This window comes from Halichondria panicea, chromosome 14 (genome assembly GCF_963675165.1).
Source record: "Halichondria panicea chromosome 14, odHalPani1.1, whole genome shotgun sequence".
Taxonomy (NCBI): domain Eukaryota; kingdom Metazoa; phylum Porifera; class Demospongiae; order Suberitida; family Halichondriidae; genus Halichondria; species Halichondria panicea.
In genome coordinates, this window is record NC_087390.1 from 3,178,575 (window position 1) to 3,204,384 (window position 25,810).

The window sequence follows — 25,810 nt, forward strand, 5'->3', positions numbered from 1 at the left end:
CCTTCCTGTCCTGAGCTGGTGTGGAATACGCCGTTGACAATATTATAATCCGACTAGAAAAACATTTGCAATGTGAAAAATTGCTAGGATTGGCCAGGGGAACCACAAAAAAGCGTGGGAACAAGAAATCAGACGAGAGCATAACTCCAATCCGTTACAACGTCAATCACATGTATACTGGTAGTTTTCCCATGTTTTCCCAGCCAATATGCCACGCAATTTTTACTGGTGGAGTGATGACCAATCCCTATATATATTTATTATACATCCATTTTAGAATGTGGGGCACATAATCATGATGATTTGTGATGAATTGATGTTCCTAATACATGCAGTGTTGAGCACAGGTACACACAGTCCATCCATGCGTAGTAACATGCACGGACCGTACTGGTGACTGCATGGAATGATGTGGTGGATGGAAGCTGATAGGTGGATCTGGAACACAGTCTATTATTTAATATACTATGTATTGTACATGTTCATGACGTTGTAACGGATTGGAGTTATGCTCTCGTCTGATTTCTTGTTCCCACGCTTTTTTGTGGTTCCCCTGGCCAATCCTAGCAATTTTTCACATTGCAAATGTTTTTCTAGTCGGATTCCCTTTCTTTTTCAGTACAGTTTACGTATCATGACATGCATAAGTGGAACGTCAAGAGGTAGTACAAGAAGAGAAGACAGGACTAATCAGATATCTTCTCGAATATCTCTGGACTAATAATTATAGTATAATGAGTAATAATTTATTGCTTGATAATTATGTTGAATTTGCGAATCAGTATTAAATGACAGCCATTTTAAGAGCATGATATCTAGCCAGTGCATATAGCATGCCTGTCAGAGAAAGGGAGCTAGAGCTGATCGAACAGTGTGAAGAAAAGGAACACCTCAGGCTCTGGAAAAGCACTGCTGCACTGATTTTAGGCGCACGGTTTATTAGCCACGCCTATCTATTATTATTGGCCACAACACAATAATTGCTGAGTCATTAAAGATGGCGGAATTGTCTAGGTAAGAGAAATAGAGACTGAGAGGTCATCTGTCTCGTGGAAGCAATCGCAAATCTGAAGAAGCGCTTTGTAATCCAGGTTGTAGTCGTTTGGAAACCCTGTGCAGAATGTCCTGGAGATGGCTGTACTTGGAGTAAATGCTGGGCAAGAAACTTACTTACTTACTTACTTACTTACTCACTTACTTACTTACTTAGTCAGTCAGACAAAGAGCGGTGAAACGTCGAAATAGTGCAATTTTTAAAATGAAAATATTCATTCATTAAAATGTTTATGGATTATGAAATGAGAGATACAAAGAGAGAAAAGGCTAAATAAACTATCTGTTCAGCCAGTTTCTTGATGTGGCCTTTCCCTGCAGAGATAGAACAGTTTGAACATGAGTCAAAATAATTGAAATATTGCTAAACACAGGCAAACCCACTGCCAATCCTATGTAAAACCTACTGGTTTTACTAATAATATTATAATAATAGCTCTTGCATGGTTGATTTTGATCTGTGTACTTATCGATAGCAATGACACTATATGCCCACACTGTTGATTATGCTCTTGCATGGTTGTTTTGATCTGTGTACTTATCGATCTAGCAATGACACTATATGCCCACACTGTTGATTATGCTCTTGCATGGTTGTTTTGCTCTGTGTACTTATCGATCTAGCAATGACACTATATGCCCACACTGTTGATTTTATGCTCTTGCATGGTTGTTTCGATCTGTGTACTTATCGATCTAGCAATGACACTATATGCCCACACTGTTTATTATGCTGTATGTGTATGTATCTATACAAACATTATTGTTTGTTGTTTTATACTGAAGCCACAATGTAGTTGTAAATTGAAACTGATTGCGTTTTGGACTAACATGGAAGACTTCTAGTTTGTCTACATTATGTTCATAATAATCCAATCATAAGTTATACAGTACCTTAATTTGCATCTTGAAGTTTTCTACAATCTAATCTCACGATGAAAGCCACATTTGTATCAAGATGCAAGTGCAAGTACAGAGTGGGGTGGTTCTATTCAAAGGGAGCATTTCTTGTTTTGGTATGGATTATGCTGTTGACCATAACATGTTTCTCTGTGGGACATGTACTCAATATTACGTACACCGCAATTCTACAAAATGATGGCTTGAACATTCCTAAGTGGGTAAATGCTATCCCAGCCATATTTGGTATGTTCGGAGCTGTTTTCTCGGGATGGCTAGCCGACGCTAAGCTTGGGAACTACAGAGTTCTGAAATGCAGTTTTGTGCTTTTGTTTTTCACAAGTTTGTGTTGTAGTGCCTGCACCATAGTCCCTGGTAATATGCCGTACATATACGTTAAAAGTTTCTTATTTTGTATCGGTGTAGGTACGTACGTTTGTAGTATCTACAGTGGCATGCTTGGTTACTTTACTACAACTCGGTTTGGACCAGATGCCTGATGCTTCATCTTCTAGTATCACCAGCTTTATTTCCTGGTTTATATTCAGTATATTTGCTGGTATTTGGATCAGTACTTTATCAATACACTTTTATTCAAACAAAACATTGTCAATTTTGATTTTCCAGCTATACAGTTTAGTTCCACCTTTTTGTATGACTGGTGTCTTAGTTTCAGACTTCATTTTTGCCAAAAAATTGTTGATAAGTCACCTCAGTCCCTCAAAACCATCTACCAAGTTCTCAAGTTTGCAGCCAAGCACAAGGCTCCCCTAAATCGCAGTGCTCTCACATACTGGGAGGAAGATGTACCTTCAAGAATGAACTTGGAAAATGGGAAAGTCTAAGTATGGTGGACCATTCACTACAGAGCAAGTTGAAGATGTAAAGACCATCTTACGTTTGTTGCCCCTCTGCTTAACACTATGGTTACTAGGGTGCTCACTTGCATTCTTTCATCCATCAACTTCTGTTACGGTTTATCTTCCTAATTGGACCCTATATTCATCCATGTTTCTGGCCTTATTCACTTACAACTCTTGGTGGTGTGGTGTGGTTTGGACTGTCTTATATGAGTTTGTAATCTACCCAGTAATACAAAATAGACTTCTCAGCATCCTTAGAAGACTTGGAATAATCTCTTTCTTCATAATGGCTCTCAGTATTGTGTTCCTAATTCTGGAAGTAGTACACTACTATCACAGTGATTTAATGGCAGTCTGTTTCATCATTGACATATTGCATTCAGTTTCTAAAGGTTTGTTCACAATGCTGCTTTTTAGTACATGCTGGAGTTTGTTTGTGCTCAACCTCCATAAGAGGATTGTTTGGAGGGTGTACGATTCTTGTGTTGTTTTCATCATTTATTATCAGTTATAATCTTCCGTTGAATCTCACACTTACAATGTATGGGATTAGAGTAGGCATCAGTCTGCTTGGATTCATCCTGTACTGCCTCCTGGCTCGCTGGTACAAGAGGAGAGTTAGAGACGAGGACTATAATACACAAACGGTTGTGGAGGAAATCTATGATCGTTACTTGTCAGCTTAGTAGTGAGTGATATTTTCTGGGGAAGGGGGTTGTTATTATAGAGTTATAATTATAGCAAATGCATTGACTGCAGCCTCCACCTCATGCAATAGTTATACTAAGCACATCAATGTTACTCATCATGTATTATAGCAGTACGTATACATGCAGTGTATATGTGAGGTATCAACTATTACATTGTTTTATCAGTGAGATGTGCTGCATAATTTTTTTATTGTATTGTATTACATCAGTTTAGAATATTGCTTAAAGGTTTTTCATTTACCACATGATTTTTGTTATTTACTACAATCAGCTACGTAGCAGCACAGTAAAAAGAATTTAATCGTCTTCACCGACAATGAATGACTTAATTATGAGTAGGAGCTTGCATGAGGAAGTGATGTATACAATTATATATACATACAGTAGACTCTCGCTATTCCGGCTCTCTGAAGTACGGCCACCTCGATATACCGGCCATTTGGTTTGGCACGGAATGCTACCTCTATGTTTACTGCACAAAACTCACCCTGAAGTACGGCCACTCGCTATTCCGTTTACCGGCCAGTGCTGGCTGTCCCAAATAACGTTTTCAATGTAATTTTATGTGTGTATTACGGCCGGATATGATGTTTTGGGTGTGGTTTAGTAAATAAAATTGGATTACACAAGCGAATTTTTTTATTTTTTTTTTTTTATGATAATAAACATGTAATGAATGAGTGACTGAGGCTTAAATATAGATATGACAGGGTAATGTGAAGCTATAATATTATTATTATTCAGAGTTTAGACAGAGAGGTTGGAGTCCGCAATGGTGAGGTCCACGGAAGCAGCTAGATGGCCGTTGAAGGATGACTTCGAAGATCTGGCGCCTCTCAGACACATGATGGAGGATCTGAGTAGAGAGAAAGATATTCTACATCTTAGCCAGCCAATGGTGGTGCTGTATGGTTGCTTCCATTTGTCTGAGAGCATGCTGGCCAGGCGTTTGTAGAAGGCTCCAGCTGCTGGGCCAAGGCCACCTGTGGTAGCGAAGACCAGGGGGGTAAAAGAGGAGTGCTCCACTTCTCTTATACGTTGTTCATAGTGCCTCTTTTTCAGGTTCTCATGGTGGCGATAAGATGCGGTTAGAGAGGAGTGTCTGTTCGAGGGAGCAAATGGGTTAAAAACCCTAACGTCAAAGAACGCTCTCTCGAAAGAACTTCCCCAAAAACCATTAGCCACTACATCAAGACGGGCACCGTTCTGTCGATTTGCGGTGGTTCTGTTGAATGTTTCGCTTGTGATGGGTTGTAGAGACGGTTCAGTGGCCACTCCATGGCAAGTTTCTTTTAAAAGCGATGCTGTGATGTCTCTCAGCTCGTTGTGTCTAATTGAGGGGAATCCTCCTCTAGGGCACGAGAGGGCATGTTGCACTGAAAAAGAATGGCCACACACACAGTTTGTGGGGATCTGCGATGGGGGCCAGCCATACCGAAGGGCAATGGCATCACGGAATGCTGTTTTGTGGAGTGCGAATCCGTGCTCTTCTAGCGGTAAAGCAGTGAGCCAGCTGGAGGCACCTTTTTCTCTTGCAAGGTCTGTTGCTAATTGCATTGGTGGTGTGAGAAACTCTTGTATCTCATTAGCCACCTGCAGTCCTGTACTTCTTCTTGTTTCTTTTATTTTGTTCTTTGTGTTGATTTGGTGTACGAGGACTTCATAGGGGTAATTTTTGTTTTGCGAAGCTATTAAGTCAACGAGAGGTTTTGTCACCTGTTGTGATGATGTGTATTGTTCGACTGCCAACGACGCCGGGTTTCCTATATTTAAACCTCCTAGGCGAGCGGGGAGGGCAAATAGACTCCTCTCGAGATCATTGGGTGCGTCTCTGCCTGTAAGTTTTGGGAGCAAGGTGGTTCGAATGGAGTTCTCAAGGGGAAGCAGTAGTTGGTCAATATCTGGGGTAGTTCTTGAGAGGTAGGCCCATTTACTTGCAAGGCCATGAGTGATAGCACCATAGGCTGCGTGCGGTTGGCTGTCTGCTATTTCCGACAGTTTTTCAATTTCCGCTATCCAGTGTGTTACTTTTCCTGTTACAAAATCAGATATGAACTCCTGTTTGCCAATTGGGGAACCAAGCACTGGTCTTCCTTCCGTGGTGATGTTGACCTCGGAATCCCCAAATATCTGAGAGGCTGTGGAGAGGGAGCCATCTTTAGTGACTAGCCACGTTTTCTTGGGGTTAACAAAGTAACCAAAAGATGGACCAAGTTTTGTCAAGTTGTCCCACCATTTCTTCAGGTCTGAAATTTTGCCTGCAGCAGTGGCATCATCAGCATACCAGATCTGTTTTAGGTCGGGTGTGTCTGTGGACAATCTGTCGATCAGGGGTTTTGTTGCTAGAGCATAAAAGGGCATTGCTAAAGGATCTCCTTGTGTGGTGCCCTCTTGGGACAGCAGGGTGTTGGCTCCTAAAAAGAGATCTGTGCTTTCTCTGTAGATGTTAATTAGAGCGGTGGAGAAGGGGGGGCAAAGAGTTTGAATGTTCATTAGGCCATTGGCTCTATTAAAGTTGTTAAACGCATTGCTGGCGTCTTGCAAGCGAATCGGTTTATTATTTATTGTTGGTGGGGCCGATTGAAAGTGGGACTAGAATTACTCGTGTTTCTTGTTGCTTGAAAAGTCAAATCAGAGTTGAAACACTGCTAAAGTATCTAAGGGTACTTCTTCACTCACTATCAATGGAGTGTATAGTTCCCTCACAAACAAGCTAGAGAGAGTCTAGTCTGTTACACTTGTTTCAAAGGTATAAACTTTCACGGAATGACTGGTAGAAAGGTTTTCGCGGATTTAATTTCGTTGAATAGCAGTTTGCATGCATGTATGCGATAGTAATTAAATGTTCGCGGTAGATGCTTGATCATGAACATTTACCCTCGAAATATATCCACTATACGGTAGTATTTGTACCAGTACAACTGATGCCTTTGATCTTTGGTGCAACCATAGTACAAAGCTATACACACGCCTACTGTTAGCGTCATTGTACAAACTGAAACCACAAGTAGCTGTATATACTGTAATATTATAAACTTTGAAACCATAATTTTGTACTGACATAAATACTGCGGAAACTGATCGTGTTTTTGAACAAGGGGAGAGTACTTTGACAACTCAATATGCGATATATCACCACAGTCTCTTAAAGTTCATGATGAGAGCCAAAAGAATTACATCTGTATCAAGATGCAAGTGCAAGTACAGAGTGAGGTGTTTCTATTCAAAGGGAGCATTCCTCGTTTTGGTATGGATTATGCTGTGTACCATAACATGTTCGTCTGTGGAACATGTACTTAGTACCTACAGAGCCACTCTACAAGATGATGACCCAATCATTCCAAAGTGGGTAAATGCTATCCCAGCCATATTTGGCTCGTTGGGAGCTGTTTTCTCGGGATGGTTGGCTGACGCAAAGCTGGGAAACTACAGAGTGATGAAATACAGCTTTGTGTTGCTATTCTTCACAAGTTTGTGCGGGAGTGCCTATACCCTAGTTTCTAGTATTGTACACTTCAATTTGTACATTGAAAGTGTTTTCTATTGCATAGGTGGTAGTCTCTTTATAGTAGCTGTAGTAGCAGGCTTGGTTACTTCACTACAGCTAGGCCTGGATCAGATGCCCGATGCTTCATCTTCTAGCATTACCAGTTTTATTGCCTGGTTTGTATTCAGTGTCTACACTGGTAATTGGATTAGCACTTTTCCATTTTGGGCAATAAAATATTGTTCAAATACAGCAACTTATGTTACCCAGCTATACAGTTTAGTTCCACCTTTTTGTATGACTGGTGTCCTGGTTTCAGACTTCGTCTTTGCCCAAAAATTGTTGATAATTGAGCCAAAGTCACCTCAGCTCGTCAAAACCATATACCAAGTTCTTAAATTTGCAGCCAAGCACAAGGCTCCCCTAAATCGCAGTGCTTTCACATACTGGGAGGAAGATGTGCCCTCAAGAATGGACCTGGGAAAGTCGAGGTACGGTGGACCATTCACTACAGAGCAAGTTGAAGATGTAAAAACTATCTTACGTTTATTTCCTCTCTGCTTAACGCTATGGCTACTAGGGGGCTCACTTGCAATCTTCCATCCCCAAAGTTTTGTGACAGTCGCTCCAACAGGCTGGACCACATGTACTTCCAGACTTCTGTCCTTGTTCACATACAACTCAATGTGGTGTGGTATAATTTGGACTTTCTTTTACGAGTTTGTGGTTTACCCAGTGATACAAAACAGTCTTCCCAGCATTATTAGGAGAATCGGAATCATTTCTCTCGTCATAACAACTCTCAGTATTGTGTTTCTAATTCTGGAACTAGTTTACTACTATCACAGTGATTTAGTGGCAGTCAGTTTCGTCATCGACATATTGCATTCAGTTTCTAGAGGTTTGCTCACAATGCCTCTTTGTAGTACCATACTGGAGTTGATTTGTGCTCAAGCTCCATACAACATGAGAGGATTTTTTGGTGGGTGTATGGTATTTGTGTTGTTCTCATCTTATATTATTGCCAACTACTTTCCATCAAACCTCAACTTAACATTATATGGGGTTAGAGCAGGCCTCAGTATATTCGGATTCATGCTGTACTGCCTCCTTGCTCGCTGGTACAAGAGAAGAGTTAGAGATGAAGACTACAATGCACAAACGGTTGTGGAAGAGGTCTACGATCGATACTTGTCAACTCAGAATTAACTAAATCTTATACGTGTATATATATTGACTTGATACTCTCATGTAGTGAAAGAGAATATGAATGACCGTTCTACAAGCATGAATTAGTGTGTCCTGATTTTATTATTAAGTGTTTGTTGAAAAGTTTCCATGCACATTACGGTACTGTAAAATCACACCTTGAGAGTCTTCCAAGTCTAGCACTGAGAGTCCTGAGAGTCTGCGAGTGTAGTAAGTCTTGGTTAGCTTAAAAACTCGTTGTTTTGTGTTTTGGAATGCACTTTTTATTGTTAAACCTGTCAATAGCATAGGTCTGGAAGGTAGTTGATTATTTTACAGTTATGAATAATTATGGCAAACATTTCGAGTCAGTAAACTCCAGTGGAGCAAAAATACTATAAGAGCTCTATACAAAATTGAATTTACAATAACACCATGAGAATACAGTGATACATTACATGGCTGTACGTATAGTAACTTGCCTCTCTCTATATATATAGTGCAGCATTAGTTATAGTTAAACAATGGCCTCGAGTGGTATATTTGATTTACACGCGAGAGTAATCTGATAAACCACGAGGCGCAGCCGAGTTGGTTTATCTGATTACTCGAGCGTGTAAAGCAAATATACCACGAGAGGCCATAGTTTAACTGGCTTGTACTATGTTTAGAACTGTACTACTATGTTTAGCTACTTCCTGTCATGCTTCTTCAATGAATATGCTTATAACTACTGTTTGACGTCACTGTTGCTATAACTATGCAATGAATTTGCTATTTTTTTAAAAAGCGATGGCTGATTCAAGCAAGCGTCTATGATTCAAGCAAGCAATTGTGAAGGCTGTGTTTCTGCATCTTTATAGAAGGCACTTCAAGAAAGTACACTGGTGCTACTTGTCTACAAAGAGTGCAAATGTACCCCAAAATATCATTCCACAAGCCTACTGTACTGGCCCAGTGCAGTGCAGTCTCTTTAGTCTGAGAAACACTTGGCAGTCTGGACCCTTCTTACTGCTCCTGGTCCCATGCAGCAATGTAATAAGCAGGTTGTGACAACCAATGTTGAAAGTTGAAAAAAAGCAACACAAACAAACCAGTATCGTTCGATTCACGATCACAGAGTTCTTCCAAATTTGCCTCCTTTTTGGAACTATTTATCGCTCGAACTTGGCTCTTTTTATGTTGACTAAAATCATTAGTATAGTAGTCTGTTTTGTATTGAATTCTCTCTAACTCTAATATTTATGCCTCGAGGCGTAGCCGCACGAGGGATACGGTAAAGCTGACTGTGTGTGTCTGTGTGTGTGTGTGTCTGTGTGTCTGTTCCAGCTGTAACTGCTCAACGGTTGCAATACGACGAAAACTAACAGCTTCTATAGGCTTCTAGCCACGTTCTCTTGGATTTTGATTCGTGGATTAGCAAACTAAAGCTTCTTTCTAGAGTTATGGCTAGTTTGACTCACATTGAAGGCTGTTGCAGTCTCTTCAGAATCTTTCATAGCATCATCTGTCCGCACAAACTTTCTATTCAACATATGAGTTAGCCTTGCACTAAAGCGCTAGCTTTTTGTTAGCTACAAGACTCAGAAAATACCTGTTAAAACAGCTAGCTAGCAGTAGCCATTTGTGAAATTGATCTCTTTGGACACACCCTTTAATTATTCCTATGGATGTAATGCGCATGCGCGCTCATTCCCCAGATCCAGAATCATATTTTTCTTGAGGGCCTGGTAAGCCACAAAACACTACTATAGATAACAATATGTATGTACACAAGTCTTTTCTTCTTAAATATTATAATTATACACTGCATGAACTACAGATCCAATTTTCTTCTTTCTTGAGGTCCTGGTATTAAAGCCACATAATACAACAATAGATGCATGTAATAAGTCTTTTCTTCTCAGTGACTTTATATAGATAAGCTAACTTTATGAAATAATTATGCACTTCCGCTTATAATTAATTGAAAACAAAATCTTCTTCTTTGTTGCTTCCTAGATCCTTGAGGTCCTGGTATAAGCAGCCACAAAACACAACAATGATACCATAATTATACAATTGCAAGTTAGTTTTAGACAGATTATTTTATACACTTTTTCCTCTTCTATACTTTCTCTTCTATACTTTTGAGCGAAAGCAAATCATGGCGAGAGGCATTAGCACAGCGCCAGCTTGAACACTAGTGCTAATATTGATTGAATTGAGTAGTGTGTCATTGTTTTAATTGAAACAGTGTGTCAATTTTGTTGCAAAGGTGGGATACTGTATTCAGTTCTAGCTGTACATGTAGTTTGACCACAGCCATGGTATATGGCAGTTATACACTAGGGTATAACTGCCATATACCATGGCTGTGGTCAGACAGGTTGTATAAGTAGTATAAACTACAACTGAAGCCTTTGATCTTTGGTGCAACCATAGTACAATGCTCTATATGTTATAGTTATTGACTGGTTGACTAGTAATTATGGCTTATAAACAACCAATGCCGAGGGCGCAGCCCGAGGCTGAGGTTGTTTATAAACCATAATTACTAGGCAACCAGTCAACAACTGATTTATTTACTGCAAAAACAGCAAAACAGTCATTTGAGCATCAGTGGAGACAGTCAAACTTGCTCTCACAGCCTCAGAATTATGCAGTTAGAACAGTTACAGGCATAGAACTAGCAGTACTACTGTGGAGCTACATGAGCTAGCTAGGTTCAGCTAGCTGGAAGCCATGCATAAACTTTGACCAGACCCGCCCACCACTAAATGCAGCTGTGAGGTTTGTACATGTAGCTTACGTAGCTAGCTAGCTAGCTACCTGTACTGTAGCTCTGAACTAGTCTGTTATTGTCAACAACACCACAGTCTACTTGTAATTGTCTACTTCTGAGCCACAGCCTTGACTACTGAGAAAGCACAGAGCAAGAATTTGATTACAGGCTTCAGCTAGTTCAGTTCAATACTGTCAAGCTTACACAACATTTTTGAATTTTATTGCGTGCAATGTACCAAATTTTGTCAAGATGCATCATATCAATTCAAATCTGCTGAGGAAGTAGATTATAAGAATAGTGCCTGGGGGAAGTAATTATATAATATAATTACTGGACATCACCTAGGATACGGACTGAATCAGTAAATAAAGTATCTTATATATATATATATACAGTGGAACCTTTTATAACGGACTCTTTAAATAGCAGACCCTCCCAATAAAAGACACCTCCGAATATATAGCAGACAAAACCTCTTGCACCAACTTGTCCGTTATTCGGAGGTTCCACTGTAGTTATAATTAGTACATTTGCTTCTCAGGTTGGTTAGGACTGTTTCACAAATAAGGGCCATTAAAATGAGAGAGAGAGTGCATTATTGCATAATTGTCATTGTGAAATGGTTTCATTGTGTACCTTTTTTATATACGTGAAAAGGATCAGGATGATAACAACATTGCCATGGTTATTTCCATGTTGTTTATTTAATAACCAAAGAATGCTGCCAATACTAATCACTTTTATGTACAATCTTACTATCCGCAAAAGAAAGCTCTTACTATAGTGCATAGAAACTAGATGGATACTTATAGGACTGCATGCATGCTATCACGTATTTTGTTACAAATCATAAATGTCACGATATTTTACAAGAAATGGTAGTTGTTTATAGAACCTTCTTTATCTTTGCCTTCAGTCATCTTCTCACTCCTAAGGTGGATTACGAGGTGTTAGATATCGATCATAGACCTCCTCCACCACTCTGTGTGCATTGTAGTCCTCATCTCTAACTCTCCTTTTGTACCAGCGAGCCAGGACACAGTACAGAATGAATCCAAGCAGACTCATAGCGGCCTTGATTCCAATCACAATCAGTGCCATTTCATTTTTTTCTGAGGCAATTGCACCACTTATAAAAATACCAGCATATGTAGAGGTAACATAAGTTACACTCATAAAAACAGCAAATAATCTCCGCATGTTGTATGGGGCCTGAGCACAAACTAACTCCATAAGTGCACAGAGAAAAAAATTTGACAGCAAACCGCTCGACACAAACGATAAAATACTTATTGCTTCGTTTTTGTGAAGAACCTCAAATAATTGTATCAAAATGAGTACTATACTCAACATTAAAGAAAGGAAGGAAATACTACCGATTCTTTTTAGAATACTTGGAAGTCTATCTCTTAGAAGTGGGTAAATAAGGAACTCATTAATCAGGGTACTGATCATAGACCACCACTGATCACTGTACGTGAAATGGAAAAACATGTCAGATTCGCAGTTGGTGAAATTATTCAATTGAATTTTTATAGTTGTAGGATTAAAAGCAAGCGCAAAAGAGATTAACCATATTGGTAGACTCATAGCCAACAATCGTAAAATTGATTTAACGTCTTCAACTTGTTCTGTAGTGAATGGTCCACCGTATCTCAACTTTCCCAGGTCCATTCTTGAAGGTATATCTTCCTCCCAGTATGTGAGAGCACTGCGATTGAGGGGAGCCTTGTGCTTGGCTGCAAACTTGACAATCTGACAAATAGTTTTAAAAGATTTTGGTGGGTTAGGCTCGATAATCAACCAGCTTTTAGCGAAAAGAAAGTCAAGAATAAGAATAAAACTTGCAAATATAGGAGGACACAGACTATATAGCTGGGTAATACTTACTGAATCTACAACTAACCCGAAACAGTTGTCCTTCAAGACAAAATCCAAAAACTCCCCAATCCATCTACCAGCACTTATACTGAACACAATCCAAGCGATAAAACTAGTGATACTAGAAGATGATGCATCAGGCATCTGATCCAGGCCCAGCTGTAGTATACACATGAAACATGTGAGGGCCACCACACCCAAACACAATAACATACAGTATACGACTTCATTGATGAGCCTGTACTTTCCAAAACCAAAGCCGTATCCTAGTCTAGGACCGAGGACTAGGACGTATATGCTGGAAACCATTGTTACAAGAAACAGGAGGATAAATCCGATTCTTGATATTGTGTAGTCCTGAAGCTTGGAATGGGCTAACAATCCGAGACACGATGTTATCAGCAGAACTAACGAAATTGATATCGCACCTAGCCACACAGGATACATTACTTTAACTACATTGACTGTGAAAACGAAAGTCCTAGCTGCAACACTCGCAAGCAGCATCCAAGCTAGAACGAGGTAGGCTCCCTTTGAGTAAAACTTTCTGACTCTGTATTTACAACTCATTTCGACTTTTTGTCTAATACAGTATGCAGTGATTTAGTCTCTAGCTACGATGGAGCTTTTGCATCTATGCAATGCTACATAAATGGAGATGCTCTGCATACAGGGTAGTCCCGTACCATAGATTAGAATAACATATTATGTGCACGTAATTAATCTAAATAATTAAACGGCACTCATATACCATTAACATTAACATTAAAGCAACAATTCATAGATGACATTAATTATCTCAAGATAGACTATGATAATGCACTCAATAGCTAGGCACAAGCAATATACACAACACTGCATGGAGTTAGATCAAACTGCCATTTCAGTAATCTGTTATTATTATAGCTATCTTAATACTGAACTCACTGGGCTATAATTGTATTGACAACAAGTCCCACAAAAACATATACAATGTGAAAAGTTGCTACGATTGGCCGGGGGGAAACACCAAAAAGCGTGGAAACAAGAAATCCGACGAGAACAACGTCGTCATTCATGTATACATTTTCGAGAATGTTTTTGCTGGTAGTTTTTCCATTCTATTTTTCACATTGCTGGTATAGATAGCGCAATGTTCAATTCCCTATAATTACACAACAGTACATGAGACAATAATTTGTGGGATAATGATTTGACAGTGCATTTTGTGCAAGCTATATATCAAGTGAGTTGTGTGCTCATTTTCTAATACAGTAGTGTAGTACAGGCAAACACACTAGATGGAAGTATAGTCTGTAGATTTCCTAATTGTATACATTTCCTAGTTTTAATGTCAATTTTGATGTATTTTTAGAGACAACTCGGCCTGCATGGGAGGAGGTCATGACATTGTAACGGATTGCTTTCGCCAGATTTCCAGGATTTTTGGTGCTTCCTCCAGCCAATCCTATAGCAACTCTTTTAATGTTTTTGTGGGGCTTGTTCCCATGCTTTTTTTGGTCAGATCGTCGAATGGAGATGGTATAGTGGGTGTCTTCGTGTATTGCAATGTCTCCGTAAGTTTATAATTTTATAGTGTTGTCTTGTTTTCTCGAAGGAATTAAGAGAGAATATGTGCATGGCTACAGTTTTGTTAGACTCGCAAGCCACTCTTTTTTTCCCGAAAAGGTGGCTTGCGAGTCTACAGTTTTGTCTGTTTATATAATGTAGTATATGCATGTAATTATAGATGCAACAGATGAGAATCTAGGAAGAATAACTTGGAAGACAGAATAGCTGAGGTAGTTCTGTTTGTAGTCACAATTTGTTTTTCGAGTACTGGCCGCTGTCTTTTTGAGCGGATGATTAATTCGAGGCAAACCGATAAGCGATCGCAAATCTGAGGAAGTGCCGATGGCCAAGACTCAATCTTGGAAACTGATTGCAGAATATCATGAGGATGCTTGTACAACCAGGGAAAGCTTATCAAAAAAAAACTTACTTATAGGCCTATCACTGTAAGGATGGTCATGAAATTAAAAGACATTGTGTGTTGTGTAAATGATAACACAGTTATCAGTATTGAAATAGGAGTTCAATGTTTGGCAAACATTCCCAGTCCAAAACAATATAGCTCAGTCGAGTCCTTTTGATCATACGAAATTGAAACAAGAATAGTTTTTGTTGATAAATTAACACCATGAGAATGCCTTACACATGTAGTGAGTGTGTCAAATAAAGGTTTTCCACATGCATGCAACATCACACAATTTGACAGTTTGATATTGTAAACTCCAGTCAACGAAAACTATAGCCTAAAAATGTCGGAGGAATGCAGCTCAGTGCGACTATCAAAATGTAAGTGCAAGTACAGAGTGAGATGCTTCTATTCAAAGGGAACTTTTCTTGTCCTACTGTGGACAATACTGAAGGGGTTAGCACTCTCCTCAGCAATTAAAATTTCATCTGATTCTGGATATCCAAGCTGGCTTGTAGTATTTCCTGTTGTGTTTGGGTTGTTTGGAGCTGTTTTATCCGGTTGGCTAGCTGATGCTAAAATTGGGAACTATAAGGTGATGAAATGTGGTTTTATTTTTCAGTTCTTCGCATTAGTAGGCTTCAGTACTTGTACCCTAGTTCCTATCTCTGTTCAAAACAAGTATGTCTTTGCAGTGCTGTACTGCATACTCAGTAGTTTGTTCCTAGTAGGAGTAGTGGCCAGCATCATTACTTCACTACAGTTAGGTCTGGATCAGATGCCTGATGCTTCCTCTTCTAATATCACCAGTTTTATTGCCTGGTTTGTATTTTCCTTAAGTTTTGGTAGCTGGTTAAATGATGCTTTATCTTCTACATGCTTATTACACGACAATATCCAGATACATACTTTGATACCGGCTGCATCCATTGGCTCTGCACTTCTAATTGATTTCATCTTTGCTAAGAAATGGCTGATATTTGAGCCGAAGACACCTCAATCTCTCAAAACCATCTATAAAGTTCTCAAGTTTGCTGCCAAGCACAAGGCTCCCCTAAATCGCAGTGCTCTCACATACTGGGAAGAAGACATACCTTCAAGAATGGACCTGGGAAAGTCGAAGTATGGTGGACCATTCACTACAGAGCAAGTTGAAGATGTGAAGACTATTTTAAGGGTGTTAGTCACCAGCTTCTCCATATGGGTCATCAGTTTTTCTCTTGCTATGCATCCTCACATTTCACTAACTATCAACCCTTTGAAATGGACATATTGTAATTCATATGTAGTGGGTCTCTTTACGTACAACTCATGGTGGTGTGTTGCAGTTGATACTCACATACATGAGTTTGTTTTGTACCCCATGTTAAGAGATAAAGTTCCCAGCATTATAAAAAGAATCGGTTTTGTCTCTCTAACGAATACGATTTTCAGTATCGTTTTCCTGATTTTAGAGCTTGTTCATCATTTTTCAATCATCGATGATAACACAAACGACTCTGTTGTAACTCTTTTATACTCATTTTCAAGAGGTTGGCTGCTACGGCTTCTTCTTTGTGCAATGTTGGAGTTTGTTTGTGCCCAAGCTCCCTACAACATGAGAGGATTATTTGCTGGTTATATAGTTTTCATTTCTATGCTATCAACCTTTATGGGTGAGTACTTTAGCCAGTTCCCTTCTACTATTAGACTGCACTTATTTGGAGTGAGGCTAGGTGTAAGTCTGTTTGGATTCATCTTGTACTGTGTCCTGGCTCGCTGGTATAAGAGAAGAGTTAGAGACAAGGACTACTGTACACAAACGGTCGTGGAGGAAGTCTACGATCGCTACATGTCTGCTCAGCATTAGTTTCACTATAATTATAATTATTATATACGGCAGATTAACTTTCTAGTGTGTGTGGATTGCAATTTACTACAATGATCTGCCACGGCCTATAAGTACTATAAAGTAGTGCATGCATGCATGGGAGAACTATAACACAATTATGTGGAAAGGACATTATATAACATTTGTACTAGATGACTACAACTGCATGTATATATATTTTATGCATAGCTTAGAAAAGTATGATTTATTGTTAATAGTGAACTGTCACTATAATTATTCTGGTTATTATAGTTCATGACCTTAGTAAAAAACTTCTTTTGTGTTTTGGTTTTGTATAAATAGCATGTGTGTCTCTTTGTGAATATTGTTTGCTTATTGTTACCTGAACCGGCCTCTGTGACGACGCATTTGATCCTGCCAACAAGTAGTAACTCCCCTAATAATTATTATAGGGCATTATAAAAATGGAGGTTTCAGTATTTATGGCATTATGATAATGTTGTTTCTGCATGTGTATATAATTATATGACACAGTATACATTGGTGTGTAATCCTGTTACTTGTTTCATTGTATAGTAAAACCACACTCTGTAGTTGTACAGACAACGTTACTGAAACTGATAGCGTTTGTAATAATTATAGAGATAGAGAGAGTGTGACTACAATAAGAAAACGTTTGCTATTAGATCTAGTATTAATTGTTATACTAGTATACAAATCTTATGATGGGAGCCAAATCAATAACAAGCAAGTGCAGAGGGAGGTGCTTCTATTCTAAGGGAGCCGCTCTCATTTTGGTCTGGATTATGCTGGTGACCATAGCATACATCTCTGTAATAAATACAGTTAAAGCGTACGTAGAGCTAAAAAATGACTTTATCTTACCAAAGTGGCTACCTGCTATCCCATTTGTGTTTGGTTTGTTGGGAGCTGTTTTCTCGGGATGGCTAGCAGACGCTAAGCTGGGGAACTACAACGTGATGAAATCAAGTTTTGTACTATTGTTGTTCATAAGCTCGTGTTTTAGTGCATTCACCCTAGTCCCTGGTATCATGAATTACAAATATGTTGTGAGTGTCTTGTATTGTATAGGTGAGAGTATTTTTGTAGTAGCTGTAGTAGCATGCTTGGTTACTTCATTACAGCTTGGTTTGGATCAGATGCCTGATGCTTCATCTTCTAGTATCACAAGTTTTATTGCTTGGTTTGTATTCAGTATCTACACTGGTGTTTGGATCAGCTCTTTTCCAAATTTGTTGATAAAATTCTGTTCAAATACAGCTATTTGGTTTATCCAGCTATACAGCATAGTTCCACCTCTTTGTATGACTATTGTCCTAGTTTCAGACTTAATATTTGTAAAAAAGTGGTTACTAATTGAACCAAAATCTCCTCAGTCTCTCAAAACCATCTACCGAGTTCTCAAATTTGCAGCCAAACACAAAGCTCCCATCAATCGCAGTGCTCTCACATACTGGGAGGAAAATATACCTTCAAGAATGGACCTGGGAAAGTCGAGGTACGGTGGACCATTCACTACAGAGCAAGTTGAAGATGTAAAAACAATCTTACGTTTATTTCCTCTCTGCTTAACGCTATGGCTACTAGGGGGCTCACTTGCAATCTTCCATCCCCAAAGTTTTGTGACAGTCGCTCCAACAGGCTGGACCTCGTGTACTTCCAGACTTCTTGTCCTTGTTCACATACAACTCTCGGTGGTGTGGTATGGTTTGGACAGTCTTATATGAGTTTGTGATTTACCCAGTGATACAAAACAGTCTTCCCAGCATTATTAGGAGAATCGGAATCATTTCTCTCCTCACAACAACTCTCAGTATTGTGTTTCTAATTCTGGAACTAGTCCTCTACTATCACAGTGATTTAGTGGCGGTGGATTCTGTCATTGATATTATACATTCAGTTTCTAAAGGTTTTCTTACAATACTGCTTGCTAGTACCATGCTGGAGTTGGTTTGTGCTCAAGCTCCATACAACATGAGAGGATTGTTTTGTGGGTGTATGGTGTTGGTGTTGGTTTTATCCTTTTTTGTTGGCTATTATTTCCCATCAAACATAAAAATGACAATATATGGGGTTAGAGCGGGCATCAGTCTCCTTGGATTCATCCTGTACTGCCTCCTGGCACGCTGGTACAAGAGGAGAGTTAGAGACGAGGACTACAATGCACAAACTGTTGTGGAGGAAGTATATGATCGATACTTGTCAGCTCAGCATTCTGGACATGCCGAATAAGATTGTGTAGTATATACGTATTGTAGTAGGTACGTGTGTATAATGTACATTTTGAAGTTGATTTGTGTATGTGTGTGCACTTAGTTTAATGTGTGATTGTTGTTTTGTATTGTTAGCTAGTGCTTAATAGTAAGAGATAACTTGTCCAGTAACGAATAATAGTCAACACCATGCAGATACACAAGTATAAGAGTCCTAAATATAGACTCTAGCTAAATATACACAACACCATAATAATTGTGTAATGTTCAATACAGTTACATCACAAATTTCAGTTATGGTTTATGAATATTAAGTGAAGCAGAGCCGATAAGGTCATACCTTCCTTTTTGTTTGGGCGCATGTTAGATTACATTGTCTATAAATCGCTGTTAATGTTATACAGTAGACTCTCGCTATATTCCGGCTCTGAAGTACGGCCACCTCGATATACGGCCGGCCATTTGGTTTGGCACAGATTGCTAGCTAGATGTTTACTGCACAAAACTCGCCCTGAGCCACTCGATATTCCATATACTGGCCATATACTGGCTGCCCAAACTAGGTTTTCAATGTACGTTTATTACAGCCAGATATGACGTTTTGGGTGTGATTTGGCTGAATTATCCTCGAGACAGAACCGCAAAATTAGTCATTAGATTCGAGGTAAGGTCATTTTTTTAGCCGCGGCTGTTTCTGAAATGTGGCCACCTCGCTATTTCCAAGGGCCGGATTAAGGAGAGTCTACTGTATATCCTTGAACTCATCAATCTTGCAAGTTGACTCCGCGCTTAGCTATAGACGTCTATAATTATAGTCAATGCTAAAATTAATGAAGACAGAACTCGGCTAATTATGAGGTGTTCTATAACATGTTTGAAGAAAAAGTTACCGTATAACGGGAAAATGTGGAAATTTAGCTATTAGACGCCGATTTAAAACTGCCAATATTATAGTTATAGCTCTTATGAGTCAGTGTTCTCGCACATATAATAGTTCGATTAATAAATAATAACGTAAACAAACTCTCTAAAGCCATTCTCGTAATTCATTATTATTGTATACAAGGAGCATAATTATATAAACACACTATAGAGTACCTATAATGCATTACCGGCACATCTATACTCGGAAAGATATCATTATACCTGTGCCCCATGCTATTCCATCCATTGAATGAACTGAAGTTGGTAAATCTAACCAGTAAAGTCGCTGGATCGTTGAACAATCGTATTTTAAAATACATAAATAATATTATTAGTCTTTATGCACATTGTACACAAAGCACAGTTAAGCTATAGTCATGAAAGGTCAAAGTAAGTTTGGTTCCATAGTTCAACAGTCCTACACTCCAGCTGAAAACACAATCCACCGCTATCGTTGCCAGTCTCTATAACAGTGTAGAGAGCTTGATAATTAGTGAGGAAGAGTAGTACAATACCAATCAGCAGGATACACCACGCTATGACTTCTTCTACAGCTGCCTTGGTAGTGTACTGCGATCGAATGCTTATGTTGTTATCTTGACCACGTTTTTTGTATCGAGCATATCGTAGCTTGAGGTAAATTGCCGCAGGGTAGATGTAGAGGATAAGCACTCCTCCTATAGAGCTGACAAAGTTCCATACGATTCCAACCTGCATTCACAGTATAAAGGATTAATGTGAGCATGCATGTTTTGTATATACAGTGGACTCTCGCTAATCCGGCTCTCTGAAGTACGGTTACCTCGATATACTAGCTGGTCGTTTCCTTCGACACGGATGCTAGCTAGATCGTTATTGCACAAAACTCACCCTGAAATGCGGCCACTCCGAAATGGTTTTTACCGGTTTTTTATTTTTTACGGCCGGATATGACGTTTTGGGTGTGGTTAGATGAAAATTGGATTACACTAAACAGAGAGCATAATGATCCAAATATCTTCGAGACATATCCGCAAACTTATTCATTAGATTCGAGGCATGACCGCTATTTTAGACGCGGCTATTTTATGAAATGCAGCTATTCCGGCCAAACTGCACTGTCCCAAGGGTGACTGGATTAACGAGAATCTATACTGTAATTATTACCATGGAGGAGCATTCATACACTCCTGATATTACACACAGGCCGTGATACAAGGACATTTGCTTATACCTCTTTAGAAATACATTCAATGAACACATGCAGCTAGCGTAATAACTATTTTATTATGCAGTGCAATAATAATTGCATGTATAGTGTGGTGTAGCTCCTCAAATGTAATGGCTGCTGGTCTAAATCACTACTGTAAGACAAACTTACGTTCAAGATGAAGCTGGCCGGTATGAACGAGAGTGCAAAAAACATGTAGGTCTCACAGAACCAGATTACTGTCGGAACCTGTGATTGTATGATCAAGTATAATAATTATTATTATAAGCAGATTTATGCCACATTGCACCATTAACAATTAAGATGAATTTTTCTAGCCACTATACACTTGACTTACACTAATTAGGCCATTTCTTCTCATTTCAGGTCAAAAGAGAGTTAATAGTTGATGGTGTCAGGCCTTTATAGATAATAAGCACAAACCTTATGATTGCCATGTTTAGATTCACCAGCTGATCTTGAATCTTCCTTGCCAGTGCTCCCACTGCATTCTGAAGGAGACTGCAATTCGTCCTTATCACTTACGCTGTCAGGTTTGGGCGATTGCATATCAGTTTCGATGGTATTAACATTTTCAGATTCTCCATTTGCTCTCAAATTAGTATTTTGGCCATTCTTCGTCGACTTCTTTTTCTTGCAGAATTTACTTGAAATAAGGTCGTGTACCAGTAGGAACACACTGAGAGAGTGTGTGGTGCATGTGCACAGATAGGCAAATAAGTACACAGGGAGAAGGGGTGGATGGATGGTTCACTTATAGGGTCTACCATGGCATGCAGTACTTAGCCACAGCAAATAACTGTAGTATTGCATGCATTCTCGAACTGTATTTAATTAGGATGGATTTAATTCTAACTGTTCTCAAACATGAGCTACGTGCAGAGCAATCTAAATTCATATGCTGTATGAATCCAGGCCAAGAATATCACCTGTTTGTAGCGTCTCTGCCCGGGTGCAGTCCCACAGGGTAACTGGTGATTAGCATGAAAAGCAGGGCCACACGAGCAGCTATCAACAGGTAGTTACGCCTCGAGTAGTTTAGTATTACATTTTCCTTCAAGTCTTCAAAAAACTGCATGCGTGTGGGGTGAATGAAGTAATACGTCCAATGACACAAATTCTATCAATACGATACCACAAATAAATATATTGGTCCTCAGGTACAAAATTGTCACTAACGCTCACCCTAAAATATCCTGCAAAAACCGCAATATTGAAGATTGTATACGCAATCACAGCATAGCCAATGTTGATTGCATACAGCCTCAGTTTTGTAGGTCGACCTCTTAACTCCTTCTGAAGTCGTACAATGTTGAACTGACAGACAAAGGACAAACTGCAATAAGAGATGGCAGTTATGGACCCAGGGAAGCTGACGGGAAACAGTTGAATGGTTTGATCAGAGATGCTGACATTGGTGTTGGTCGTCCAGTATAAGGTAGTGTCGACTGTCATCGCTATTACAACAAAGATGACGCAGAAGATACTGTGTACGTATGTGTTAGTGTGGGGGGAAGTGGTGAAATATGCATGCACATGCAACACACAAAATTAAGGCTTTCAAAAAAATATATACGCTGCAGATATCGAATGGAAATAGGTGATACTTAATCCCATTCGATATGTGCAGCGCATATATTATTTATACTGTTTGCTCTTCCATTCACGATCAACCCAGAGTACACAGTGAACCCTCTAAATGAAGTGTACGAAAAGTGTTCTGCTAGCGCTATTCGAGTTTACTGATATCAGTGACTACTTTCAATGAGCTTCGGTTCGGCTGAGTATCCGGCAATGTTTATATACAATATTACATACCTGAAGTAGGTGATGAACTGTAAGGCTGTTAGGTTACGAAATAGGGTTACTGGAAAGATGGGCAGAAAGGCTATGCACATCAGCACAGTGCAGTTGGTCAGTGGGGAACATTCAGGAACATAACCAGTCACTAATAGACCAAATGAGACAATATCTTGGAGCTGAATGGGGCGCAAAAAATCGATTATGATGAGCCAATAGAATAATTATGTGACCCCTTCAGTCTTGTATCAGTTATTTCATAGCGATGAGTGCCATATAAATAAAGTCTATATACACAGGCCTTCAACTACTTATTACTACCACGGCTGATACCTTTTTCGCCTTTGGGCCTACGTTACTACTGAGCCAATATATGGCATTTGTGGCTATTAAATACACATGTATAACCAATACTTATCTTATTACTGGCGTATATACAATCCAATTGAATATACAGCTTTTCTCTGAATTTGACCCACACTTATGGCGAATCCCCCCCCGCCCCTCCAAATGAGTTAAGAATTTAGGCAACAAAAATCAGTACTTTCAAAACACGAGGGACTCAGCAGTGGGTAAAGATTGTTGTAATTGCCTACTTTATACTTAGTTAATTGATAATACTACAATTAACTATTCTTAGACTCCATGGTATCACTCTGATAAGTGGATTCATAAAGAGAACAAACCTGATCTCGAGCCAAGATCATAAGTGCTATGAGAAACAAGAATTGACTAACGGCGATCGTCAGCAGCACAGCAATCTGCAAATAATGCAATCATACTTCAACATGGGCTTTCGATAGCTAAAAAAGAAAATCCACAATCTGCAGCCAGTGTTATAAGATGGACTACGCATGAACTATAATTATAAAATTAAACGTATAACGATATTTTTACCTTTCCAAGTTTCCCAAACGCCACTTCTGCCAAATCAGCATAAGCGTCCACTTTTTTGTCTGGGTACAATTCATTTGTGTATCTCCCACAGGCAAAAATCATTGTGCCAACATGGATCGCAATCAGCTACAGGTACAATCACATGAGTTATGACACCATAATGATACTTACGTAAATGCAGTTTAGAACAGCTATAATCTATATACACTGTGTGCATGATAAGGCCCTGCCGGCCATGCATGCAGGTCCGACTAAAGTAGGACGGTTATAATTATAAGCCTCTGTAACTATATGCAGGCTTCTAGAAGTTGATACGATGTGACACTAGAGCACACTTCATTGCAGCGAAAGAATGCTTATGACATATTAAACAGTACTCCTGACTGAATAACAATCCTACAAGCACTTAGTGCTTAATGCCTTGAGGCATGTTTTGCTTCGGTCCACGGTGTCGAAGAGGAGCTTGATGGAAGAATATTGATAGTAGATCTAGAAGTTTTACAAGTAGTATGCATTTCCTGTCAATATAAATAATTAAAAAAGGGATGGATCTGAAGAGGTCAGAGTTTACAGTGGCTGCTTCCGGCAGTATAGCTTTGCAGCTCTATTTTCTGGCTCTTGTAGCTAAAAAAATAGCTATCGTTTTAGTGTAAGGCTAAGTTAATAAACTCATAATTATGTTGAATAGATGTGAACAGGAACAATTCTACGACAGCCTTCATTGAAAGCAAAACTAGATAAAGTTTGCAAATCTACGAATCTAATCCAAGAAAACGTGGCTAGAAGCCTATAGAAGATGCTGCATTACAATCGTTGAGCGGTTACAGCTGGAACACACACACATTCAGCAGAGCTTTCTTTACCGTATTCCTTGTGTGGCTACACCTCGAGGCATAAAGAAATGTAGCTGATTATTATCTAGCTGAGCACCCCTTCTCTTCCATGCAGATAGCTAGTTAGTAGGCAAGCAAAACGATTCAGTCTAAACTGTGATCTATTCTGGCTTAAATCTATAAACTATAGTTCTCTTTTGTAGCCAAAATACAATACATGTAGAAGATTGGGCTACGCCAATTAGGCAGATAAGTTAATTATAACGTCACTAATAAGAGGTGTGACTTCCGGTCAACCAAAAATCTATGGTAGCACCCCTTTCCCCCAAATCCTGGCTACACACCTTGAGCAACATGTATCATACATAGATGGCGTCAACTCACCATAACAATAAAGAAGACAACACTGGAGAAGATCAGTCCACCTTGTGCAAATGCAAATGGCAGAGAGAGTGTCCCCGCCCCCACACATGTTTTGACGAGGATGAAAATGGACGACAGTACAGTACCTTGAGTTGCAAACTGCCATCTGCTTAACTTCTTACCACTATCACTAATGCTTGCTTCTACTTCAGGATTATCTGCAGGGTACAGGAGAAGATATTTTTTTATTAAAGAGGTGTTAATACCACTGATTCATTTAGTACGTAAGTAAACAACACGCAGAATAAATTAAATCACCCGAAGGGTCCACATTGTTGGCTGAAGGCTTAACGTCTTCTTCATCAGTTGTACAGTCACTGGTAACTACCTAGTGAGCGGTGTAGAGAGTAAACGCCTTTATATTCATTAAAATATGAGTTACAAGGATTTAACTAGCCTCCTTCACAGACGAGACTAGGATTTAACGAGTGTGGTCTATTCACCTGGTCAGCACTGCCTGTGTTCATTTGATCTATGTCCACTGGCACAGTGCTCATCTATACATTATTGCATGTTCGGTTGGTTATGCAATAATCAGTTGTGTTGACTTTGTAGATTATCTAGAGAGTCAGTCTGCTCATTATTTTTGTTAAGTGTTACTATAACAAATTTCATGACCAACCATAGGCTACAACAACCAGCTTGATCAATAGTAACAACTTACCTCTATCACGTCACTTAGTCCAGCTTCCATCGATCCCTGGCCAGAAACCAGAAACCCTTTGTCTTTGAGGAGGGTGTGGCCAGCTAAAATGGCTTTGTAATCCTTTGATGGTGTTAATTAGCTAGCTCTATTGTACACTCCCTCTAGGCGCTAGGCTTAATCATAGATATATGGGCTTAATCATTGGG

The 25,810-nt window shown here is 39.3% G+C and overlaps 2 protein-coding genes across 5 annotated transcripts; both read right to left on the bottom strand.

Annotated features, from left to right (window-relative positions):
• Positions 1–4,273: 4,273 nt before the first annotated feature.
• Positions 4,274–6,019, bottom strand: LOC135347604 (uncharacterized). The gene has a single exon (XM_064545638.1). It carries the CDS (start codon positions 6,017–6,019, stop codon positions 4,274–4,276), a length of 1,746 nt encoding a protein of 581 aa, XP_064401708.1.
• A 5,538-nt stretch (positions 6,020–11,557) lies between these two features.
• Positions 11,558–25,771, bottom strand: LOC135347602 (probable sodium-coupled neutral amino acid transporter 6). Of its 4 annotated transcripts, none has more exons than XM_064545637.1 (12): positions 25,623–25,758; positions 25,402–25,455; positions 25,217–25,286; positions 24,920–25,116; positions 23,703–23,828; positions 23,492–23,566; positions 22,824–22,984; positions 22,191–22,491; positions 21,935–22,077; positions 21,429–21,684; positions 21,156–21,233; positions 11,558–11,898 (listed from the first exon to the last, which is right to left on the bottom strand). In XM_064545637.1, the coding sequence occupies exons 1-12, from the start codon at positions 25,650–25,652 to the stop codon at positions 11,893–11,895; spliced, it is 1,497 nt and encodes a 498-aa protein (XP_064401707.1). In that variant the 5' UTR covers positions 25,653–25,758; the 3' UTR covers positions 11,558–11,892. The 4 variants fall into 4 exon arrangements, with proteins under 4 accessions (XP_064401707.1, XP_064401704.1, XP_064401705.1 ...); XM_064545634.1 differs by lacking the exon at positions 11,558–11,898 and adding an exon at positions 20,111–20,506 and having other exon boundaries at positions 25,623–25,759; XM_064545635.1 differs by lacking the exon at positions 11,558–11,898 and adding an exon at positions 20,111–20,506 and having other exon boundaries at positions 25,402–25,518; positions 25,623–25,695.
• Positions 25,772–25,810: the final 39 nt, after the last annotated feature.